This window comes from Vulpes lagopus, chromosome 3, assembly GCF_018345385.1.
Source record: "Vulpes lagopus strain Blue_001 chromosome 3, ASM1834538v1, whole genome shotgun sequence".
In the NCBI taxonomy this organism is placed as follows: Eukaryota; Metazoa; Chordata; class Mammalia; order Carnivora; family Canidae; genus Vulpes; species Vulpes lagopus.
In genome coordinates, this window is record NC_054826.1 from 74,587,519 (window position 1) to 74,607,222 (window position 19,704).

Genomic DNA, 19,704 nt, shown 5'->3' on the forward strand with positions numbered 1-19,704 from the left:
CACAGGGGACAGACCCAAGCAACTCCAACGGCCTGATTCCAACCAACTCTTCTGACACCTCAGGGAGGTTGTATAAACCAGAGTACAAAGCCCCAGGTCTCTTCAAGGTAAGCTTTCTGAAAGCAGGGCTGAAACTTGCATGGCCTTCCATGCCTTCCAGTATCTGGTATATTCCCACATGGAGCTTAAAGAATGAGTGAGTGAATGAATGAACAAATGGATGGATGGATAGATGGATGATGGATGGACAAATGAATGAACACATGTCCTTCTGGACATTCTGACAAAACAGGTGCAGGAGGGAATACAGAAGGAACCATCTTTAATGCATTCATGGGAGCATTCACATGCTGAGCGACATCCAGTGTTATTGTCAGGAGCGATTTTTTTCCCTAATTCAACTCAATCTGATCCAGTTGACCTGTATTGACTGTGCTCTGTGCCAAGCACTGGGCTGAGAGATAAGGATGACTAAGACACTGGTGCTGCCCCTTCAAAAATGCATGGTGCTCACAGCCTCCTATTCTCAGCTAGGAAATGAAGGCTCCTCTCTTTTTAGTCCTTTGCCAGAGAATCCATTCACTCTTCCCTTCTTGATGTTCTGAGCATCTACTCTAAGCTGTGCTAGGTGCTAGGGTAGCTGGGAGAGAAACCCCTGAATCATGGCTGCCTGTCTGGGGTTGGTGGTCGGGGTGGGGGGAGTTGGGTAGACAATCAACAATAGCCCTCAGCTAAATATGATTTATATAATGAGAAACTGTCATAAGTGATTTCATTCATTCCACAAATATGTTATGTAAGGAGCACCAATTATATGTCAGGCATTGGGGTTACAGTCAGAAATAAAACAGACCAAAATCCCTATCTTCTTGGAGCCTACCGTCATTCAGTGCAGTGTGTAGCGTATGTGTGGGGTGTGTGCATTAGGGGAGAGAGGGGTGGGGCAGAGAAGCCACATCATAAACAAAAGCAGAAGGAAAAGAACTAGAAGAAGCAATCATGGAAGACTGGGGTGTTACTGGGGATGAGTTCAAAATCGAGTGGTTGGAGAAGACTCTCTGCTATTACCCTAAGGAACAGAAGGAGCTAGCAAGGTGAGGACAGGAGGGGAGGAGGGGGAAAAAGAATACAGAATACTGCATGCAGAGAAAACAGAGGATACACAGGCACAATGTCAAACTCAAGGTTAAACACACACACACACACACACACCATGGTGCATGTCTTATAGCTGATGCATGCTTCTAAATCCAAATCCAGATTCCTTTTCTCTGTTTCCTGTGGGTTGAACATGGAAGCTACCCTAGAAATCAACTTCCATTGTTAAAAATGGACCAAAATTTGCTCAATGTCATCTCTTCTTCAAACTTTTATGCCTACACATGTATGCTTTGAACAGCTTGTTAAAAACCAGGTTATATCTTCCCAGAAAGAGAAATAGATAAGTTTTCCTGAGAAATAGCTGATTTCCACAGACTTTAAAAAGTAGAAGGCCAGCTGCTCTCTGACATATGCACAAGGTTGGTGGGTAGCTAGGACATGCTCATCTCCTGTAGACGCACTCGTCAGAAACACAAACCAGGACAACAGTCCCTTTCATTTGAATGTTTAGGTCTTTACATGGACATATACCAATCTGATTTATTGCCCCTCCTCAACCACTGTGCATGAAACATACTTGTTTTCTTATAGATTAAGGAGCCTGTTTAATTATATCAGGTATAGGGTCCTCCTTCCCCTTCTCTCCGCAGCCTTATCATCATACCAGACCCAATGCCCTTTCCAGCAAAACTCTCCAAATTCACTGATCAAGATGTTAGGTTTAAGAAAGACCCAATATGGCTTGTTGACATGCTCTAAGACTAACAAATCTTTAAAAGATTAAAGCAATCTGCTGTCTACCATGTACGTCTCCTATAATTAAACGCCCAGAAGAGCGAAGAGGTATTTGGAAGGAACCACCCAAGGAGAATACGTAACAACAAAAGGAGAGAGAGAGAGAGAGAGAAAAAAAAAAGAGCAAAGAGAGGGTAAAAAGAGTATCATTCAACCCTCATCAGACTAGCCTTACACTAAAGTGGCTGGCTCCATTGCTGACTGCTAATATGGCTCCCCTCAATGCCCACCTCCTCGTATTAATGCCCTTGGGTAATACTCTCCCCTTGAGTGTGGGTTGCACATCAGCCAACAAACAGAATTAGGCAAATGTATGTCATTTCTGAGATTAGGTTACAAAAGGTCTGTGGCTTCTGTCTGTCTCACACGCTGTGAGGGAAGTCAGCCACCACACTGGAAACTGGCCCAAGGAGAAACCACAGCGAGGGATTGAGGGAGGCCCCGGCCACTAGCCAGAAGGAATGAGACCCTCAGTCCAACAGCCCTGGAGGACCCGTGGCCTGCCAACAGGCAAGTGAGTCCACCTAGAAGTAGATTCTACCCAAGTGAACTTTGAAATGACCATAGCTGAGGAGGGCACCGCGGCTGCAACTTGGAGAAACCCTAAGCCAGAGGCACCCCACTAAGCCTTACCCAGACTCCTGGCCCACAGAAATGGTAATAAATGTGGTCTGAAGACACAAAATGTGGGGCAACTTATTATACAATAGATAACTAAATATATTCATCTTTAATATGGGATACATGTACGCATTTTTGTATGATAATGAAATGAAGTCTATAAAAGAAGGTGCTAAATACCAGTTTCAACTACGCTTGAAAATTAGCCGAATTTCCGTTGATAAGTGGAAAAACGCTTCCTGCAACTGCCTAAATCCAGAAACAACTGCCTATAGAAGAGAACTTTTCTTTTTTGGGGGGGTGAGGACCCACAAAAATTTCCAAGAACACTATTTAACAATATGAGCATACGTTCCTGGATGAAAGGGCAAAGTAAAAGACATTCTTGCCAAGTAAGGGTAACTTTATGTTTTCTCTCCTTGAAGCAACTAAAGCAAAAGGAGCCGATATTACTCATCTCTTTGCCCCCAAAGTACCCCGGATATACTAATAAATATGGGTTGAATTGAATTGAATAAAAATTTGCAGCCAAAAGGCCTATGTTTAAAAATAGAAATGTTTTTCAAGAGCAGTATTGTATTACATCCTTAGCTACCAGAGAAGAAGCCCAAGCCTTGTCTCTCTCTTTTCCTCCTCCCACCTTTTCCAGATTCATCTTTGGAAAGCCCTTGGCACAGCTGACCAGCCAGAATTGTGTTGCTTATGAACACAATTTCAGGCCCTGTAGATACACAATCCTCCAATCTTCATGGCCAAAATCAAGATGTGGCTTCTCTTTGCTTAAAAAGAGAAACAAACAAGCAAATAAAAAGGGCAGAAAATTGCCTTTAAAAATTAAAGCCAAAAAAAAAAATTAAGGCAACTGAGATATCTCAATATTCTGACATGCTGAGAATGTTTTCACTCCACTGCTTCGAGGGGTCATTTAAGGAATTCGGGGGGTCAGGAGTGATTTGAACACCTGCTTGGCTGTCTATTGAATTACTGATCTATAACATCAAAAATGTGGAGTGAGAAACAGGACCTATAACTGGAAAGAAAAAACCCAGAGCCTGTTGATAATTTTAAAAGACACTACCATTTATGTGATTCATATAATTTGCATTAGGAAAAACATCTTCAGCCTTTTTACTAGATCCTTCTTTTTGCCTGCCCAGATAGTTGGGGATGCATATTTTACAACCCAATGCATTGTTGCTGAACGCACATTCAGCTCCCAGGAGCACAAAACACAATTAGACTATTATGGAGAATATTCACAAGAAACAGAATGGAACAGATTATTTCACTTAAGACACACAGAATTCAATTATTTTCTGTATTTATAACCCATGTACACTCGATTTTGGAATAATTTGGTGAGGAGACTGAGTACTACAGCAGTGTTTTCATCTGAATTCAGTAATCTGATATACACTGTGGGATTAACCCAAAGCAAAAGGATTTAATGGCCCAGCAGGCAGTCTCTATTTTGAAGATCCTTCGTCTGAGATCCCCCAGCCATTTTGGCTGGGACCCCTTCCCTTCCCTTTGCATCCCTTTGCTGATGGTTTTTTGCTTTTTAAAAGAACCTGCCCTTGTACATCTTCAAGATACGTGCAAAATACACTCCCTACCACCACCACCAACAGAGGAGGAGGGAGAGGCAGCATCTCAGGGGTCAAACACGTTTTTTAGATCGGGGGTGGGGTGGGGTGGTAAGAATAGGAAATTGGAGAGGCTTTTTTTAAACAGCGAGAAAGTGAGGGAGACGATTTTAAATAAATTCAATGTTGTGCACATTCAGCAGATCAACACCAGTTTCCTTGTAGCACAAGGTGTGGGGGGGCAGAACCTGAGAAGCAGGTTTGCACTTTCTTTGGCGTACCAAGATGGAACATCTGGAAGGCAGATTTTGTCTCTTGATGCCATCATCCTCCCATCTCACCCTATGTTGTTGTGGTTGATGGGGAAGACGCCCCCCTCAAGGTCCTTTAAGGCCTAAATAGTACAGATCAGAATAGAGACTTGACCAGAAACCCCAAACATGGATCAAAAACTCTGCACCTAGCCAGAAAAGCCTCGGGACAGACGGGAAACCAGGAAGTTAAAACTCTATTCAAATTAAGTTTTTTTAGTTACTATTTTTCGAACAATAGTTAATAGTCCAACTGCTCAGCCAATCCATTACTTAAGGAGCTACTAACAGTCTAGCACCTGACACACCTCATTGAGACAATAACGTTATGATTTGGCCCCTGACCAGGAAGGATCGATAATTAGCACCTGTTAAAGGCCTAGGACGCCAGGCCACGGTTTGGCGCTCTGTGCCCATATAAATTTCATTGGATATTCACGGCCCTGCAAGATGAACCCATTTTACAGGTAAAGAAACTGAGATCCCAACAAGATTAAGTAAGGAGACCAAGATGACCTCTAGCTACTAACTGGCAGAGTATATATGCCCATTTGGTTTTCTCAAGCTTCTAGACGAAGAGTTTATATTTCTACCGGAAAGATAAAATGCACAGGTGAAATTACTAATCAGCATTGCCTTCAGATTCAAGACAAGACTGACCTGCTAGATCCCCTAAAGTCTGGCCTCAGTGGACCTTATTTTCCATTAAATCCCTGCCCTCTCACCCAGAGCCGACCACAGCCAATATTGCCATGTCCTTCCTCTCTATCTGCCTATGGCTTCTTCTGTCAAGGATGAATGTCCTCCTCTGTCCCCCTCATTCCTCAGAACACCCCATCCATGAGAGTTAGTGATCTTCTAGCCTCTCCCACGCTTCCCTTCCCCAGGTGTCCTGCAGCACGACCACAGGCCATGTTCCCACTCGTGCACGCTTCCTTCTGCATCTCAGGTCCTGTGCCTTCAGGCCTAACTGCGGGCCCTGGACAGAGCCCTGCTGTCTCAGCACAGCCATTCCTGTTGTCCCTCCAGACCTGTGGAACTCTGGCTCGAGAGAAGGGAGAGGGCTTTGCCTACTTGGCATTGCTCTTCTCATTTCTTTGCTGTCCCTTTAGGACCAACAGCTTTATTTGCAGAAAATGGGCCAAATACAAGAGCGGTTTAAGGATGGAATAGTCCAAAGCTCTGCTCTAGAGAGTGCAAGGTGGCAGCTGGGGGTGAGGGAGGGGATGGGGGGCCACATCTAGACCCAGGATAGGTTTTGTTTGGCCCACAGTGTTTTTTGAAAGTTGAACTAAACTGCCAACTAAACTCACACAAAAACTCAGATTTCTGACACTTCTCTTGAAAAGTGGAAAGACCTGGCAATATGAAACAGCATTCCCGCCCCGCAATGATCAGCAGGATGGGAGTAGCAATATTTGTATGAGTCGCATGTCCCCAGTTCCCTCAAGCATCATATTTTCTCTCAGATGGCCTCATTCCACTTGGTCTCACCTACCTGACCTGGTGGGCACTCATGCATGTGCACCTGCCCTAGGTCCCCTTCTTCCGTACACAGTAGAAGATGTCATGGAGGAGGTGGCTTTTGAAGAGGACCTTGAAAGAGGGATCCCGTTATTGCGAGGCCTCACTTCACAGAGGAACATCTCAGCGAATTTGAGACCCCTTTTCTCATAGCACCTGTGTTTCCTCCACTTGTCAACAGGACAGTGCAATGCATTTGCCATCTGTGTTTTGGAATTGAGACAGCTCAAGTCCATTCCGTCTCTGTCATTTACCTGGTGAAGGAATTTAGAAACCTCGACAAGCTGTCTAACCTCTCAGGTTGCCTTCCCGCAAAATGGAGACAATGCTAGAACCCACCTCATGGTATTACGGTCGTAAGGAGTAAATAAAAGGTGATGAGTGAAGCCGTAAGCATCTCATTTGACTATCCCCTTTATTAATGTCATTTTAGTCTGGGGCCAGATAGTAAATATATTTGGCTTTGCGCATCATGGTCTCTGTCACAACTACTCAACTCTGCCACCACAGTGTGAAAGCTGCCAAGACCATTTGTTGACAACTGGGAGTGGCTGTGTACCAATAAAACTTTATTTACAAAACAGGCAGCTGGCCATATTTGACCAGTGGGCCTTAGTTTATTGACCCCTTGTTTTTAATATCTCCACAGGTGGCCAATGTAATTCAGCTCTGAAGATGCTATCTAGGTGTCTCAATGACATCTAGAACAATAGGTGCCTCCGGTATGCATCAGTGGCCATCTCTAACCTGTTTACTGGATTCACCAAGACTAGGCTCAGCTCAGAAATCTTCCTGGAGGGACACTGCTCCCACTTCCACACCTTGGTAAGAAACCTCTTCCCAAGTCCTCATCAGAATCTCTCTGGACTTGAGTTCAAATGTTGTTTCTTCCAAAGTGCTCTCACAGAGCTTCCCAACAAGACCAGGCATGCCTGTCATAGGTCCCTGTATTTTTACTCTGTCACGCTGTCCATGCCACACAATGACTAATTGCTTGTGACAGTTTGATTAATTACGCACTCTCCACCTGACGGGAAGCTCCACGAAGGCAGGATCTGCCTGGTTTCTTACCTCTGTCTCTCCAGGGCCCTGTGCAGCACACAGATGTTGCTCTTGGGGGGGGGGGGGGGAGGTTGAGGCTGAGTTTCCTCTCCTGTGCAATGTGTGAGATACACCACACGCCTGCCTTGGGGGGGGGGGGATTTAAGGAACCCTTTTAAATGTTTTATTCCTCAAGTGCACAGCATTATTACTGAGTCATCTGTGTATCTGTCAACCACCAATTTGTCTGCACGTTCCTAGAGAGCAGGATAGAAGCCATATGCTGAACTAATAAATAAAGGACTAAAAGAAACCATATTCATGAAAATTCAAAGAGAGAATTGGTCAGTATATAATGAAAGCCCCATTGTCAGCCCCTCAATATCTCTAAAGTGAGAGGGGGACAGGAAGGTCACCAGTTCTGGGAGAATCATGGAAAACCCGGATTTCAATCGTGGTTCTGAGTCTTAACTATACATGACCTTGGGCAAGTTCCTCCTTTGGCCTCAGCCGCCTCATCTATAAAGTACGAAAATGTCACAATACAACCGACCTAAGAGAATTTCTTTGAGAATTAGAAGAGCATTTAATTTATATATTCGTAGATATGCAATGCCTCACACATAACAGCTACTCAATAAACAGAAAATGTAACTTCATTGAAAACACTGTGTGTAAAACTTTGGTGGATGGTTTTGGAAAAGAGAAAGTTGGGGCATTTTCTCTGGGCTGCGCATACATAGAAAAAAGAAAACTTTAGAAGAAGGAAGTGCGAATGTGGTTCCAAGACCAAAATGTATGGGGACGATTTTCCATCATTTTGGATAAATCAATCAAATTGCTTCTTACTATGAGAGAATGAGTAAGTTCTATGAGAACAGAATTCCTTATCTGTGTGCTAGTCACTGTGTTCACTCGTAATATCCCTACTAGAGAGAAATGACACATAGTAGGAATGCAACAAGCATTTCTGAATGGAAGAAACCATCCACGAATATCAGATAGTGGCAGAAATGCCAATTCCACCTGCCGTCAAGAATGCCATCTCAGCAAAGCTTTTCTTAAGCCAATATAAATAATACCATCCGAGGGTCCTCCTAGCTTCAGGAAAGAAGATGGAAAAGAGGGGACTGTGAACATGAAGCCTGGTTTCTTCATTATCACTGACCCTTGGGTAAGTATTTTGGCACTAACGTCCATATTCCCATTAGTGATTTTATACGAGTGATGCCACACAGAGACACCATCTACTGGTGTAAGACAGGGCACTAGAATGACCCACCCGGGACACGCCCATGGGAAACACTTGCCTAACTTTCCTCAGACTAAAACCTTAAGAGAGCAGCCCATCTTCCCCAAAGCAGCAGACCACTGTGTCTGAGGGCATTGGCTTCTAGGCCTAAGACTGTTCTGGGCCTTTCTGCATCCATTAAATAGAGGGGGCTGGACTTGCTCTCTTGAATATCCTATAAGTCTATTAAAATGTCCAGGGCAAATCAGGCCCAGTCTTTTTCTTAGATAACCACTGCAAGTCTTCTTGATCCTCATTATCAACAAAGCCAAAGGGATGTCCAGCCAGTCACACCTGAAACCAAACATGTCTGTGCAGTTGGCAGACCAGAGGGACCGGCTGCACCTATGGATACGCCAACATTCCAGCCAGGAGAAGGTCTCTTGAGAATCTGAGCATGTTCTCAACAACCTTCTCTGCATCGGAACCCTTCGCCCCATGTCAGAGGCCCTCATTCCACAATGCCAATTTCCAACCAGAATATCGCCAAGGTCAGGTTTTCACAGAAGAAAAACAACCAAACCTGTCCTGTCGTGGAGGGAAGTCAGAGAACAAGGCAATGAGCAAGAACGTTTTTATACTCTGGTATAATATCTGGATAGTTTCTGTTTTTCCAGTGGTACCCGGAGCTGAGCTCAAACCAGAGGACGGCAAGCAAAGCTTGGACCAAAGGGAAGACAGTACTCCCTCACAATGATTTCCACCTCCATGTTCCACAGGAGGCTTGGGGAAGGCCCACAGACAAGTAACGGGTGATACCCCGGCCTGTAGCATGTAAGGCTTCCCCATGGGGGAGGGGGGTGTCAAAACAAAACAAACCAAAACCCACACATGCAGAGCCGTATATACACACACGCACACTTTATAATGTATGTATTTATACATATTTTAAAAACACTCCTCCCTTAAGAAAAATACACAGAATTAGCAAGTTTAAATTATTTGCACTTAGTTCTTTGTCTCCAGTTATACTGTGTTCTTTTGTGCTGGTAAAACAACATGTGCTTTAATTAGCAAATATCTGTAAATAATTTACTTGCTTTTCAAATACAACAGAACAATGGGGTCAATTTTCACATACATTTACCCAGCATGCATCCTACGTCTTAAGCCAGACTCTCCCATTGTTCGATAACTATATCAAGCTGTCCAGCTCTTGCTACCTCCTCGGTGGAGGGTGGGTGTAGATAGGGGGCCAGAAACCCAAGTTTTGGGAACCACATCCCATTTTGCAAGACCCCAGAAGGCAAGAATATAGCATTGTCCAGCCCCGGTTAGAACAAACTCTTAATGATCTCTAACCCTGGAACCTTCTGCAAGGAACGTGGGACTGTGCCAAGGGCAAAGGGCATTTCATGGCTGCGGGATGCAGGTGCTGTGCTGCCCCGCTGTCCCGGACACCCCCTCCCCCAACAGCTTCAGCCCAAAAACATAAGGTGCGATGTCTGAGACCTACGAATCACGGAGCCCCGTCTAGGCTCTGCAGGGTTAAGGCCAGGCCTCGCAATGCAGTGCAAAGAAAGATGTTAAATCAAATGAGAATGACTGCTCCAGGACTGGAGGCACTATTATTTTGAATAAGATTGAAAAGGCCAGAAAAAGCAATTCAAAAACATTTCAATTATGTATTTCCCAGAACTACATCTTTGAGCAACTAATGCAAATGTTACCACCACAATAAAACTTCTTCCCACATAAAAGCATATAAAACAGGTTGCACAGCATATACTTTATATATCATGTGCATATTTTTGACTATTAATAAAAAATTCAAAATCTATGTATGCTTTACTCTCCTAAGCAATACAGTAATTATGATTAAAGGACAGGCAGCACAAAAAGAGCCAATTTATCTTACTCGTGCTCAGGAATACTATTGTGTAACTAAGCAACTAAAGACAAAATATGGTCTAATTAATTCACTCCTATGCTTATTTAAAAGACACAATTAGAACATTTTTATTTTCCAGCCTGCACAGTAGCTCAACATGCTTGAGGGTGTAGAAAGCAAAGCCTATTATTCTCAAAGACAAGAGTTTAATGTTTAGTGCCACCGATCAGGCTTGGAACTCAGCTCCGGGGAGGAGGGGGTGTGTTACCCAGCCTGGGTGTGCTCGGAGTCACGAGAAGGGAAAGGTATGGTAAGGGGGAAAGACGTTTCTGGGGCCACTGGATTGAACAGTAACGCATGGCCTCTCCCTGCTGCGTTCCTCGCCGTGGCACAGGGGTGGGACGGGGCTGTGAACTTCATGGTCACACGTGCAAGGACACACGCCACTGTGCGTTTCTTTATACAGCCGCAAAGATTCTAGAGAAAATTCATGTAATTAAACCACACGTCCTCGTCTAGTGTGATAAATGTCAAATATCCATCTTTGACGCTGCTAACAGTGCATCTGATTTTAAAAGCGGAATTAATTTACGCAAGTGTGTGCTGGAGACTGATGCCATTAGCATGATTCTAAAGCATCCTTTCAGCAATAATCATCATCTGCATGTCGGAAATGTGTTGTCGATACGGACGTTCTCAGTCCAGGATGCGAGCCGTGCTCTCTGAAGGCCAAGGCCTGGGTTCTAATCTCCGGCAAGCCGGCAGAGATCACAGTGTGGCTGGAAAAAGCCATCCGTGCCTGTGCGAGGGCACTGGAGCAGAGTTTTCAAGAAATGCAGGAAATCTGAGACCACATTTCTGGGAGAAGGATGAATCTTTAAGCCAACAACCGATAAATTTGTTCTAAATTTCTTTAAGAGCCAAACCAACGGGTAATCACTAGCTACGGTATTATTCTGAGTGGAGGATGGCAAATATCCAACTACCCTGGCTATAAAAAATGACAAGCAAATGCATTTGATTCGAGCAATTATATTCTGGATATTGGTTAAAACTAGACTTTGATAAATGAGCTTGAGTCATGTATCACTAGATGCCACTAGGAACGATGGTACACTTTATTAATAATTAATAACGAAGTATTTACATGTATGGACTCGTGTACTTCATAAAAATAACATTTCCTAGTAGGTGCCTGACACTCTAAATGTCAAGGGAGGTTTTAATTGCTTACAATCTTGACTCACTATCAAACACTGGCCTAGTTAAGACCATCGGCCCGAGCAACATGCTAGCTCACAGGAACTGCCAACCACACTCAGGTGAGGAGGAGTGACTGTTCCCTCGATAGCCGGTGTCTGGTCAGACTGCCACCCCACAGCCCCAACTTTTTATGAGCTGAAGGCTGAAGATGGGATAAGTACTCAAACGTGGGGATGCTGCCTCTAGACTCATCATCACTCTCAAATATGCACCAATTTCTTTCATGAGTACTCTTCAAGAAAACCCTTTACACTTTTTTCACATCTTTGGTGTGAAACAACTGTGGATTTTAGAAGAGAAAGAAAATGGGTGAGGTGGGGTGTGCTGGAGCCAGCCCACATGTGAGTGACTGCTCCGTCGTAGGTCCTCTGCCAGGAAGAAACCGGGCTGACCTTACGGAAAGCAGGCTGTGGGAAAAAACGTTTTAGATGACTGATGTCATTCAGTCATTCAAGAAATACTTAGTGACCAGCGCTGAATACTTTGGGGGGGCCCAGCAGTGAGTAAGGCACAGCCCTCCATTCCGGAGAACAGCAGCAGGCTGGGGAGGAGGGGGAGGGGAGGGACAGGCAAAGGAACAGAACACAGATAACCATCACAGAGAGCACATGTGCAGAGTACAGGGGAGGGAAAAACCAACCACAGCCCTGGAAGAGCCCTGAAGGCAGGATTCTTGTCTATCTCGTTCACTACTGTATCCCTAGGGCCCAGAACAGGCTCTGTAGGTGCTCTATAAATGCGCACTGAGTGACAGAGGCTTCAAAGATAAAGACAATACTTTCCAGTTTTCAGAAAGAATCAGGAAAGTCTATAAATAGTGACTTTGGTTAATCTCCACTTGAACCAAGGAGTACAGAAAGAGCGTGACAGCTTTTCTGTGACCAATGTCTGTCCATGGGAGTAAATGATGAGCACTTTGAGGGCTGAGGCCATTCTCCTTCATCTCTGTATCCTGTTGTCCAGCACACAGTAGGCCTTCAATCAATATCTGCGGAGCTGAATAAATGCTTTTTCCAAACTCATGACAGTAGCGAGCCTTCCTTTGAACACACATCACATTTATTGTCAGCACAATTCACCAACGTGTTATATAACGTTCTTATGTTGTTTTTACATTTTTAAAAATGTGTTGATCTCATCTCTCTATGAAGATTGATAAGCTTCTTGAGAAACAGGGTCACACCATGAACTGTTTTACATTCATCTCTGTACCTAGCAGAGCTCTGAGTACATGGTTAGCACTCAACAAGTAGTTTTTGATTAACTCAAGATAGAGGATACCAACATTTGCTGGAGTTAGGATGTGAACCACACAAAATATAACTCAGTACATATTCTACTGATTCTCAAATTTTAACATCATTAGAATCAAGGCTGAAACAGATTAGTTTATGTACATATTTTTGACAGATATTGTTAAATTATTTCTTATTATTACTGGGTCTTCCTCCAACCCATGTAAGAAAGAGAAAAAAACAGTACACAATCCCGTTCCCTGTATGATCAACTTCATAGGCCAGGGGTCAGCAAACGCTTTTGTAAAGGGCCAAACAGTAAATAATTTCCACTGTGCAGGCCATATGGTCGCTGTCACAACTACTCAACTCAGCCCCTGTAACCTGAGAGCAGCTATAAACAATACGTAAACAAAGGAGTCTGACCGTGTTCCAATAAAACTTTACAAAAACAGTGGTCCAGATTTGGCCCTTAGGCCTGAGCTCACTGATGCCTGTCACCGTCCTCTAAATTCTCTCCAGAGAGCTCATGAGTTCTCACCCTAGTTCTGAAGGGCCAACCAGTTAAAGCAAAGTTACTCCTTCTCCATGTGGAAGGTCATTACTAAAACTACCAAAAACTGCTGTAACTGCATCCCCCATTTGCTGAGCTCTTGTGTAGGAAGCTACATGCTAGGGGGCAGGCCCTTTTCGCTTGTTTCTAATTCTCTTGACAAAGTAGAGATCATTATTAGATCCATTTTACAGACGGAAAAACTCAGGCTCAGAAAAGCTAAAGAAATTGTCCAAGGCCAGTGAGGTCACTGAAGAGGGCTCGGAAATTTAAAAAAAGTCAGCTCATGGATACTGGCCAGAGACTGAGTGGCCAGCCACTCATCCACAGCCACAACAGAGTCAGCGCAGCACCTCCTAGATCTTAGAACGTGTCCGATGAACCTGAGATGTGATACAGTCAGGCAATCTTTTAAACAAATCCTGCCGATCCAGATGACAACATATTTTCATACTGAAATGTAAATCTTCAGGGAGCTTTTTATTTTGGTGACATAACTAAACCCATCATCTGGATGAAAGCCAACCTGATTTGGGGAGACCTGTATTGGCTAATTTGTCCTAGCAAACTCACCTATATGCTGTCCTCTCATAGAGAAAACCTTTCTTTAGGAAAGGCAGTGGTCGTGTTCTCAAACATCGAGGAGAACGACAATACGAATATTAACGATAATAACAATGAGTCAACCACTATTGAAGAATCTACTATGTGCCAATCTCAGTAGTGAGCACGTTACAGGTATCAACTCATTTAATCCTGAAGGCAATCCTAGGGAGTAGTTTACTATATTTCCATTTTATAGATGAGAAAAGTGAGGCGATGTTTAAAATGCAGGATCCTGGGCCCCAATTCCAGAGATTCCAATCGAGTTAGTTTCAACGGGGGTCTGGAATATGAGTTTTTGACCATTTTTAACCAGATAAGTAACCACTTGTAGAAATCCTGACTACATGCTAGAATCTGAAGTGCCCAGTGTGCTTGATCTTGACTTACTGACATCATTAACTTACTCATCCACATGCACAGTTGCGGGTGACCAGTAAAGCTTCTTGTAGAATCCAGCCCACGGCCAGGCTGAAATCCAAGCCTGCACATCCACGTCTTTTAAGAGGGTATATTGCCAATAGATTAAGCGCTTGGCAATTTGAAAATGAATGTAATCAGAAGTTACCCAGTAACAGAACCAATTACCCGCCTACTTTGCCAGTAGTGGCTGAATGTGGCAATTGTGGGTAATTACTAAAGACACTTAACTCCTTGTAGATGGCCCTGCTATTCACTTGCATGGTAATTTAAGACAGTATCATGATTAGGCCTGGGAACCTCTACACAGGCATAAAAGTAATCCTGCTTATTGTTTATAAATTAAGAATTTCTAGAATAAAGGCCTCCACAATCATCACTCTTTTCTACTTATTTAAGGACTGCGCCATATTTGAAGTACTTTTGCCCATTTAGTGCCTCTTGATATTCACAACAACCCACAGTAAGCCTTACTATTGTCCCCATTTTGCTGCTGCGGAAACTGAGGCTCAGAGTGTTCATCCTGGTTCAAGGTCAAACAAATTCTAAGCTGCAGAATCAGTATGTGACTCCTTCCGGACTGCTCTTCCTCAACGCCAGCTGCCAGCGCTGGAAGTATGTAAAGGCGGCAGTAAGTCATTATCACAATTATTATTACTAATAATACATTAATGATTATTAATAATGGTATTAAAACACAACTGTTCTTGGTAGATACCACTAGCTCGAATTTGCTGAACTTTATAGAAGACGAATGGTTCTGCTACCCCAAATCTGGTGACCTCTGGCAAAATGGATTGACTAGTCATGATTCTAAAATGAACAAGGAGCTGCCCACATTAGTGCACACTTCTAGAATATAATATGATGTGTTAAAACTCTGGTGCCAGGGGTAGGATTCAGTGGGAAAATAAACTAACCCTAAAGCTTAGGAAGGCCTAGGTTCTAGCCTGGTGACCTTTGACAAACCATGTAATTTCTCTAAGCCTCTGTCTCCATCGGTAAAATGGCATGCAAAGTCCTGCCTTATCCAGCCTCATACAATTACTGCAAGGATCAATAAAGCATTCCCCAAAAAGGCCCTCCGCAGATCATAGCACACCACACAGGGACGCTATTTCTAATCTTGCACAATGATAATTTTCCTGCTTTTGGAACTGACGTCTTTACATTTCAAGAGATCATAAATAGAATGGTTCTCTTAAACCAAAAAAGCATACCGAGTCCTGGCTGTCCTTTGGAAATGGATGCTGATGTCAGCTCAATCAAGAAATTATTAACCTCCATTTGGTTACTTAAAATAAACTGTACTGGCTGATTAAATGTGCTGAACATTTTCTCCAAGTAACAGTGCACATCACCAAGAAACCTTTCTCTTTCAGTTACACTTTGCAAATGGCTAAATGCATCATTCAAAACTATTTAAAATCAATAACAAAAATCATTTCACTGTATATAAACAAGTTAATGGAGTAAGTGAAAACAAAGCAAATTTCTTAACGAGAGGACCCTGTTGCCCCCTCTAGGTGCCTGCAGTAAATGCTGGTTTCTGTAGGCTCTCCTCCAGAGAAGACTGCTGCTGCTATTCAGCTAATGAATGACTAACTTAGGCCAGGGGGGAAATGACATCACCAGGGTGGAAAACCGATCTGCATTGGGAAACTTTCTACCTGCTTTACATTTGTCATAATTATTTTGCACAATGCAGCCTGCATTTGCATAATTTTGAGGCGTGTCATTATCTCAATTGAAAATTGTTTTAATATGGCTGAATAATTCACAATGACATCAGCCAAAGTCCTAATGAAATATACAAGTATAATCATACAGCTAATTACCAGCCGTGTTAGCATTAAAAAACAAATCATGCATAATATTAGACGATGTATATGCAGCTGAGGATTATAAATAGAGCCATCTCCCTCCCCAAACCCCCTAGAGTTTACTTTTAAATGGCAAGATTAATTTTCGGAGGTATGGCTCATATAGCAGTGACGAAATGTACAGATCATTACAACGGCTCGCTTTCATTTCCCCTTAATGAACAATTTTTTTTAATTCGTGTATTTAAAAATACTGTGTACTATTCATTATCAGCAGTTCTAACAGATGCAACCTTCGGCTAATACTGCTTTTATTCTTAAATCAGAATTCACTATTTAATTACGCCAACAGAAATTAAAACTGGACCAAGTGGGGTCAAATTCGGGGTCTTTAAAAATATTTCAATTTCAATTAAAGAGAGAGAGAGAGAGAGAGAGAGAGGGCGAGTGACCACAAAAATATCTCATAAAACACTGAATAATTTCCTTCTGGGTTTAGTCAGAAGTCTATTAGGCACCAGCTCTTTTCTGGATATTTAATCCTTCCCTTTTCCAGATCACAGGCCATGTTGAAGTAATAAATTTGAAAAGCAAATAATAAGAAATCAGGAGGGGGAGGGGAAGAAGACAGCTGCGCAGGAAAGTTGGGTCGGGGGAGGGGGCCCGAGCTAGACCTCAGGAGGGGGAAAGAGCTCAACCTGTTGGTAGGTTGCAGGATTTTTCACAGTATTTCCAAACAACACCTTTGCAAAATTGCAGGCAGACGTCGGAAAGTAGGAACGTTTAAAACCCAGAGCTGGCGGGGGAGGGCGCGCGGGGCGGGGGGGGGCGGGGGCGGGGGAGGGCGCGCGGGGCGGGGGGGCGCGGGGGGGGACGTTCGGGGGGAGGGCGGGGCTTATTCCCGAGGAGGCAGATCCGAGGGCGAAGGTTTTGACGAACTCCAGTAATTAACCGGCATAGACCACTGATGGGTAATTCGATCCAGGGAGAGGGAGTGAAAGGGCGATGCCAAAAGTACAATCAACTCCATCAGACCAAGAAATTCTGGAAGGACTGGCAGGCAGCTCCACGCTCCGGGATGAGTTAAACGGGGAACCATTCATTTAACAAAAAGATCCGTACAGCTCCCTCGAAAGCTCGAGGGCCTGGCACGGAGCTGGCTGCGCTCAGAAGTCTCCGTGTGATCCCCCTGCTCGCGCCCGGGCAACACAAAGCCTTGCCAGGCGGCCGCGCGCCCGCCCTCCCCGCCGCACCGAGGGCACAGCCTCCCCAACAGTTCCCCGGTGGGCATCGCGGCGCGGGGCTCGGCCGGCTGCCCCGGGGGCCCGCAGAGCTGCGGTCACACGCCAGATGACAGGGCCGGAGGGAGGCGGCCGCCGGCGCCCGGTGACAGCGGCTCACCTCGGGCGTCCTCCCGGGGGCGCGGCCGGCGCCCCCGCGGCCGCCCAGGAACGTGCCGGCGCGGCCCGGGCCCTCCCCCGAGCGCCCCGCGGGGCCGGGGCCCGAGCACACGCCCCTCCGCCTGCCGCCCGCGCCCCGCGCCCCGCGCCCCGCGCCCCGCTCCACGCGCCGCGAACCCCGCGCTGGAAGGCGTCCCCTCGGCGTGGAGTAACCGAGACCCAGAACATCAAATGGCTCGTCCGGGGGGGAGGGGGTGGGGGCGAGAGATAGTTGTTAATGCTTAACGTGTTTGTGCCGGTTACACGACCGCTTTGAAATCCGCCCGGGCAGATCTGCAAGTTATTTGAATGTATTATTCCAGTACCTGTCATTTATCACTTTATTCAACACGTCTTTGCCAACTCAATAGCTTTTGATCTCACTCTGCCTCCATTTCGTAATTTCCGCCCTCTTAAACATATCAAATACTTACTTTAAAAAAGAAGGGGAAGAAAAAAAAAGTGAACCCTATCGAAACCCACCGAAAGAAATCCACCCAGCCCCGACCCAGCCAGACGCGAAGGTAAAAATCTTAAAAGGCAAAAAAAAAATAAAAATAAAAAGCATGTGATGTTCAAGCGGCAGGAGCAAGAGAGCGAACGATCTCTCTCGCTCTCTCTCTCTCTCTTACACACACACACACACACACACACACACACACACACACACCCTTGAACAAAACCCTTCTCGAACAAGTTATTTGATCTTGACTAAAATCAGCAGTTGGATCCTCTTTGTAAAGCTGACAGCCAAACTCTGACAATGGCAAAATACTCGAGCCCCAGCTAGTGGCGCTACCCCTTTAAAAAAGGAGTCGATCCTGCTCGCCTGCAGAAGTGAATACAGTATTTTCAAGCTTGCCCTGTAATAAGCATTACTGGTGTTGGGGGGGGGGATAATAAAGAAAGAAGAGAGGGAGATATAAGTTTACCACCTCGCCATGGTCGCTATTTCTGCCCTGGGGAGTGTCTTCTGGGAGGAAATAAAGTTTAGAGCTGGATAAAAGTTGCCGGCTGGTCCTCTCTTCCCACAACAGCTGGAGCTCCGCTATGCAAATCGGATCCTTTGGCGTACATCTTACAAAGAAAAAGTCGCCAAGGGACAAAATTCTTGGTTTGCCTTCAAGGTGGAATTGAAAAGCCTTGTAGAAAATGTAAGGTCCGTGCAAGCCACACGGTGAGCCGACCCACTGCAGGGGAAAAAAAGCACCAAATAAATAACGTAGCCATCAGAGCACAAACATCTATTCCCAGACACATTTACACACAGACATCCACACTCTTATTACAGAAGAGCCAACAGATATAAAGCTGGGTGGAAAAATAATAGAGCCCACAAATTTTCTGCCTCCCTTAAAAAAAAAAAAAAAAAAAAAAACTCCGGGCACCCCCACCGCCACCTCTCCCTACTTCTCCATCTGAGGCGGTAAAATTACATTATGTATGTATGATCAGTGCAGGGATTTTTTTAAACAATAAAAATGATTTGGGGGGATGCAGAGGGTAAAAGTTTGGTGAAAAGTTTGTGGGGGGTGTGGGTGGGTGCAGAGGTGTGGGTGAGCTGGGGGGCTGGGGGGTGCCGGGGGGTGCCGGGATCGGAGGAGCGGAGGAGAGCGAAATACCTGGAGTGAGTTGGGCTCCATCTCGACGTTCTGAATTGATTGAACTCAACATTCTCTCCAAACTTGTTGGCTTGAATGGATTGCATCAGGTCCTGGCAGGGAAAAACATTCTCTGCCTTCAGCTGGCGTAATGTCTCAATATAAAACTGAGCTCTTGCCTCCCCTTCGGCACCAAAATGATTGAAAATATGTCCTAATATTTCTCTGACGACTCAATTTTCAGCTCCTGTCAAAACCGTGTCGGTTTCCTTCCAAATGTGGGATGATCAAATTCATAATCGGAAGAAAGGTTCCGTCCGATCTCGGCGGGAAGCGGATGGATCAAGGCAAAAACCAGATAGGAAGGCTTGTAAAAATAAAATCCACCCTAAAACTGTGTGAAGATGAGATCTCCCTCTTCCCAATCTCCCTTGTCTAGGGGTGTCGTCTAATGAGATTTTTGGAGGAGACGAGAGCTAGCGAGCTCCGCTGTGCATCTGACAGGACCTGCTTGTATATGTCTAATATAAAGAACATTTCCTGCAGAGATTCCGGGGCGCTGCTCCTCTTTCTAATGCTCCTTAGCAGATTTGCTGTTATTAGACATGTAGATTTGTTTGATAGTTAAATTACGCTTCCTCACTGCCATGTTTTCGAGAACTAATC

The 19,704-nt window shown here is 44.7% G+C and overlaps 1 protein-coding gene across 2 annotated transcripts in view; it reads right to left on the reverse strand.

Annotated features, from left to right (window-relative positions):
* Positions 1-19,261, reverse strand: part of ARID5B (AT-rich interaction domain 5B) — a 178,363-nt gene extending 159,102 nt beyond the window's left edge. Inside the window, exons 1-2 of one of the 2 annotated variants that reach the window (XM_041750373.1) lie at positions 19,060-19,261; positions 18,370-18,627 (exon numbers count right to left, since the gene is read on the reverse strand). In XM_041750373.1, coding sequence (XP_041606307.1) covers positions 18,370-18,627; positions 19,060-19,080 — 279 coding nt within the window. In that variant the 5' untranslated portion in view covers positions 19,081-19,261. The remainder of the gene's footprint in view (positions 1-18,369; positions 18,628-19,059) is intronic. The other variant, XM_041750374.1, reaches the window with a different exon arrangement.
* Between the last annotated feature and the right edge of the window lie 443 nt (positions 19,262-19,704).